This window comes from Gracilinanus agilis, chromosome 2 (genome assembly GCF_016433145.1).
Source record: "Gracilinanus agilis isolate LMUSP501 chromosome 2, AgileGrace, whole genome shotgun sequence".
In the NCBI taxonomy this organism is placed as follows: domain Eukaryota; kingdom Metazoa; phylum Chordata; class Mammalia; order Didelphimorphia; family Didelphidae; genus Gracilinanus; species Gracilinanus agilis.
The window spans coordinates 41,670,423-41,676,070 of record NC_058131.1 but is presented as its reverse complement, the minus strand read 5'-3'; the positions used below and the strand labels follow the sequence as shown (position 1 = coordinate 41,676,070).

Here is a 5,648-nt window from a genome sequence, read left to right as displayed (position 1 = left end):
TTCTACTCCCTAATTTCTATTATTTGTTGTTAAGAAAAATCCTACAGGATTGAGACAAGTCATGCCCGGTGAGTTTGGACAATAACTGGTGAGTTTTAAGAGGCTTCATCTTCCCCTTGTGTTTTTCTTAACTGCCAAGAGCTGGGGGTTTTAGGAAGAGGTAACCATGTGGACGATGGGCTTTGGTTGTGATGGAGGAGTCGAAGAAGTCTTTACTACTATTCAGAAAATACTGCTGGTGCCGGAAGACCAAGGAAAAGGGTTTTAGTTGGTTTACAAACAACTGACTCCTGGTTAATTCTATGGAGTGATTCCTTTCAGATAATAAATCCACTTAATTCCTGCCTCATTGCCAGTGGCATGGAGGCCAGACACAATGAGCTTGGTGGTGACAGGAGTTTTGCTTCCTGAAGGGTTCCCATCGAAGGTGACTGAGATGTTGTGGATTTTCTTGGCACGCACAGTCTCAACATTTTTGACGGAGAAGGCTGGGCTCTCCACGATGAAGGAAAAGGCCATTGAGTGGTGGAATATGTTTTTAAATGGGATGGTGGCAGTGGAGCCTGCTTTGATTTGGATGGGACCCTGGGGTTTGGGGTACTGAGCCAGTCCAGTGAGTGGGAAGGTGTATTCCCCTCCGATGGCGGAGGAGAGATAGAGCATACCCCTCACTTCACCTAGCTGGCTAGGTTCAAAGGTGATTTCCACACTGACTTCAATGCCAACTTGGCCTCCTGCGGGTGCAGTGACCACCTTCTCCACATGGAAATCTGAACTGTCGGTCTGAAATGGGAACAAAAAGAAGAGCCATCATCACAGGGAAAGTCTCGGCAAATATTTGGGCTGAAAAGGAATAAAGTTCAAAGGGAGATGAGGCGGGGAGTCGATGTCCATTCTAAGAGCTCGTTAGTGAGTTGAGACACAAGAGAACACATTTTTTTTTTTAATTTTTTTTTTAAACCCTTGTACTTCGGTGTATTGTCTCATAGGTGGAAGATTGGTAAGGGTGGGCAATGGGGGTCAAGTGACTTGCCCAGGGTCACACAGCTGGGAAGTGGCTGAGGCCGGGTTTGAACCTAGGACCTCCCGTCTCTAGGCCTGACTCTCACTCCACTGAGCTACCCAACTGCCCCCAAGAGAACACATTTTAATCCTCATATCCCAGATCTGTCCGAGAGCTGGCTCCACTTAGAGATCCAACGCCCATATAGTTGTCTACATGGCAACACGCACTCTTTACATAATTTCTTGGATGGTAAGAGGAAGTAGGGGCGAGCTCCCTTGTGCCTTGGCATCATCTGAATTTCTACGATATTTGTTCTGTCTTTGGTGGATGTAGTCTCAAACTGGGGTCGGCTTTAAATGCAACAAGTCACCAGGAAGGCCTAAATTCTAAAATGTGACAGAGTAGAAATGTCAAATGTGCCCCATAACGTTCCCAAGTACCCCCAAACGAGATTAAAATATCAGTGGGAATGTTGAACAAAATAAATAAAAATGCGCTAGAACAGAGATAATCTTAATATCTGGTTTCCAAAGTCAATGTGTAGCCCACAGGGCTCCTTATGTATAGGTTTCTATAGGTATATGTCCCTATTTCTATTGGAATTTGACCCCACTGGCCTAGAAGGAGGAGAAAAGGGAGCCGATGCTGGAGAGATTTCCCACTGGGAGGTTGCTTTGATTATTTATCCTACCGAGTGGCCATTTATGTTTAATTTATATTTATGCATATCATGGAGGCTTTCCTATCCGGATGTGCTAATAGCACTTGGTCTCAGCCAGTGAAATGTATCCTCTAGGCAGCGATCTTGAATCTATCAAGCTGAACGCGTTTATACACACAAACGAGAACTCAAATCCCGACTGGGAGATCTAGAAGAAACTTGGGCTGCTCATGGAAGGGTGGATTTGGCTGATAACATTTTCTCTACGTGATCAGCCTCAAGTGACCCCCTGAGCACGCTGAGGGTAGCAGAAATGGCGGGTGTGTGTGCGTGTGTTTCCTAGTTGGTGGGGAGGGCAGGGAAGAGGGAGGGATACTAGAGTGGGTGCCAGTCTTCTTCCAGGCTGAATTACCCTGGACATTTCTCGTTCAGCTCTGGCCTGCCACAGGTGCTGCCTATGCTAGGTTCTCTGAATTTCAGCTTTTTAGGGCTTTCTTCCATGCCCTCCTTAATACATCTCGTGGAACCTGAGCTCCTGACACTGAGGAAGCAGGCCGGGTTGCTCACCTTGCATGAATATTCTGTCTTCTGGCGGGTGTAGTTGATGAACTTGGCGTTAAGGGCCTGGCTGCTCCCCAGAGGGGTCTGGAAGTAGACGGGCTTCTCAGGCAAGGCTGGGTTGGCCTTGAGACTGAGTTCATACTGGAAGGTTCCCAGATCGGTCTGGTGTAGATTCAGTCGTCCGGTAGTCTCTCCAGCTTTCAGAGGCTGGAATTCAAGTGTTAGTGTACCCTGATGGAAGAGAAAGATGCTCCGGTCACACAAAGAAATCCAGGCTTCTTCATAGTAGGGTTAAAAGAGTCTAAGGCAGAGGGCAAGACTTTCCCCAAGTTGTGCATACCTCAGTTGGCGGCAGTTACTTGTTCCTTGGTGCCTGTGCTTGGGATTGACTTAAGGACTCATTGACTTGGTCCTTCTTTTCCAAACTATGGTAACTTGGATTCCACAAGTATCTGCAACTTCTTCATCTAATAAGATGCTTCTGTTGGGGGCAACTAAGTGGCTCGGTGGATTGAGAGTCAGGTCTAGAGATAGGAGGTCCTGGGTTCAAATCTGGCCTCACATACTTCCTAGCTGTGTGACCCTGGGCAAGTCACTAACCCCCCTTGCCTGACCCTTACTGCTCTTGGAACCAATACACAAGATGGAAAGTAAGGGTTTAAAATAAATGCTTCTATCTTTCTCATACTGCTGGGAATTGAGTTAGCAACAGGCTAAGTAGCCCGTCCCATGCATGTCTTTTCCAAAATCAGAACACCAATGCTTATTGGTGGAGACTTTGCCCATTTCTGGAACACCACGAATAGCTGAAACTAAAAGAAAAATAGAACTGCCCCCCCTTGTCCCACCCAATAGATCACCAAAACCTTATATCCTGTTCATTTTTTTCATCATTAAAATTTTTTTAAAGCAGCTTCAAGAACTTCTATAGGACTAGAGACGTGGAGAAAAAATGTAAACCAGAGAGATACGTGCTCCAAGGAAATGAACCCACCGTTCTTTTCATCGCTTATGCTCTAACCAGAGAACGGGGTCCTACGCAAAGGGCCCAGATGCCAACCATCCCGGCTCTGATGTATTGAGCCCCGTACCTCTGTATTGGCCGGTATTGAAAACTGGGAGGGCATGCTGATATCAGGCACCCTGCAGTCTGTGTTGAAGGTGATAGTATAAGGCAGGGGGTTTTCCAATTTGATGGAGGCTGAGGTGCTCTGTCGAACAAAGGTCGACATCTCAATTGTCTTAATAATCCCAGAAGAGAGAACCTTGAAAGTCAGCAAGTAGAACATGTACTCATTGGTCACTTCATTGCGGAAGGTCACCTGAGGTCATAGGGACAGAGCAAGAGACCAAGCAGGTTAGAACTGGTCACATCAGAAAGGAATGGGGAAAGGGGCAGCTGGGTAGCTCGGTGGATTGAGAGTCAGGCCTAGAGACGGGAGGTCCTAGGTTCAAATCTGGCCTCAGACACTTCCCAGCTGTGTGACCCTGGGCAAGTCACTTGACCCCCATTGCCCACCCTTACCACTCTTCCACCAAGGAGCCAATACACAGAAGTTAAGGGGTTAAAAACAAAAAGAAAAAAAAAAAGAAAGGAATGGGAGAGGGACAGCTCGGTGACTCAGGAGGAGAGAGTGCCAGGCCTGGAGAAGGAAGGTCCTGGGTTTAAATCTAGCCTCAGACATTTCCTAAATGTGTGATTCTGGGCAAGTCACTTCATTTCAGCTCCCTAGCCCTCATTGCTCTTTTGCCTTGGAACTGGTGGATTCTAAAACAGAAAGTAAGGGTTTAAAAAATAATAATAATAATAAAAGGGAAGGAATAGGAAGACCTGGGAGTATTAAGATTATATCTAGATCCTATCACCAAAGCAGTAATCTGCTACACAGAATGTACTTGTCTTGCCCCTGATTTCCCTGGATTTTAGATTAAGTATACATGGAAGGGAGAGAGGGAATGTCTAGGTCACAGGCTATATTCCAGTCTTGCTCTGGCAAGACCTTTTTAAAATTTTTTTCTCCAAAGCAAAGGCATTTGGGGGCAGCTGGGTAGCTCAGTGGATTGGGAGCCAGGCCTAGAGACGGGAGGTTCTGGGTTCAGATCCGGCCTCAGACACTTCCCAGCTGTGTTACCCTGGACAAGTCACTTGACCCCATGGCCCACCCTTACCAATCTTCCACCTATGAGCCAATACACAGAAGTTAAGGGTTTAAAACAAAAACAAAACAAAACAAAACAAAAAACAAAGCAAAGGCATTTAATCAATCAGCATATAAATAAAAGTTGCAATACATTTTCCCTATAAACCTAGGGCAAACCTTCCCACGAATACATACAAAATCAGTGGGAAGAGTGGGCTTGCTTTAGGAATCATGCTTGAGGAATATGCATATATATACACACGTATATATAGAGACACAAACGGAGTATGAACCAGTCAATAAACATTTGTTAAGTGCCTCCTGTGTGCCAGGCACTGTGCTAAGTGCTTGCAATATAGAAAGAGGCAAAAGGCAGTCCTCGGGGAGCTTGTAGTCTCATGGAGGAGACAACGAGAAAACAAACACTGTATTTACCAACAAGCTTCATACAGGATAAATAGGAAGTAATTAAGAGAGGGAAGACTGGGATTTGGTGGGGTTGGGACAGACTTCCTATAGGAGATGGCATTTTTGTTGAGGTATACAAGGAAGCCAGTGAGGTCAGTAGGTAGGTTGAGGAGAAAGAACATTGTAGGCATGGAGGACAGCCAGAGAAAGTGTCTGGAATCAGGAGATGGAACATTGTATTTGTGGACCAGCTAGGAGGCCAGTGTCACAACAACTGAAGTGTAAGAAGACTGGAAAGGTGGTGGTAGGGAGTAGGTGATGAGTGTCTTGGAGGGGATCCATTGATATTTACAATAAATAAAATCATTGACTTAATTGGACCTGTTGGTCCAGTTTTAGGAAAATCATGTTGGTGGCTGAATGGAGAATGGACTGGAGTAAGGCGAGATCTGCCATAGGCAGACCTAACCAGCATGCAGTAGTCCAGGTGTGAGATGACGAGGGTGTGTACCAGGGTGGTAGTAGTGTCAGAGGAAAGAAGAGAGAATATTGAAGAGATGCTGCAAAAGGGAAATCAGTAGACTTTGACAACAGCTTGGATAGGGAGGAAAGAGATGGTGAAGAGTCAAGGATGTCTTTTTTTTTTTTAAACCCTTACCTTCTGCCTTAGAATGTATTGGCTCCAAGGCAGAAGAGTGGTAAGCGCTAAGCAATGGGGGATAAGTGACTTGCTCAGGGTCACACAGCTAGGAAGTATCTGAGGTCAGATTTGAACCCAGGATCTCCCGTCTTTAGGTCTGTCTCTCAATCCACTGAGCTACCCAGCTGCCTCTAGGATGTCTTGTAGGTAGTAAGCCTATAGGATTGAGAA

The 5,648-nt window shown here is 45.8% G+C and overlaps 1 protein-coding gene across 1 annotated transcript in view; it reads right to left on the bottom strand.

Moving 5' to 3' along the window:
- Window positions 1–300: 300 nt before the first annotated feature.
- Window positions 301–5,648, bottom strand: part of HYDIN (HYDIN axonemal central pair apparatus protein) — a 417,120-nt gene continuing 411,772 nt past the window's right edge. The window contains exons 77-79 of the mRNA XM_044659361.1: window positions 3,320–3,550; window positions 2,235–2,459; window positions 301–783 (exon numbers count right to left, since the gene is read on the bottom strand). Coding sequence (XP_044515296.1) covers window positions 301–783; window positions 2,235–2,459; window positions 3,320–3,550 — 939 coding nt within the window. The remainder of the gene's footprint in view (window positions 784–2,234; window positions 2,460–3,319; window positions 3,551–5,648) is intronic.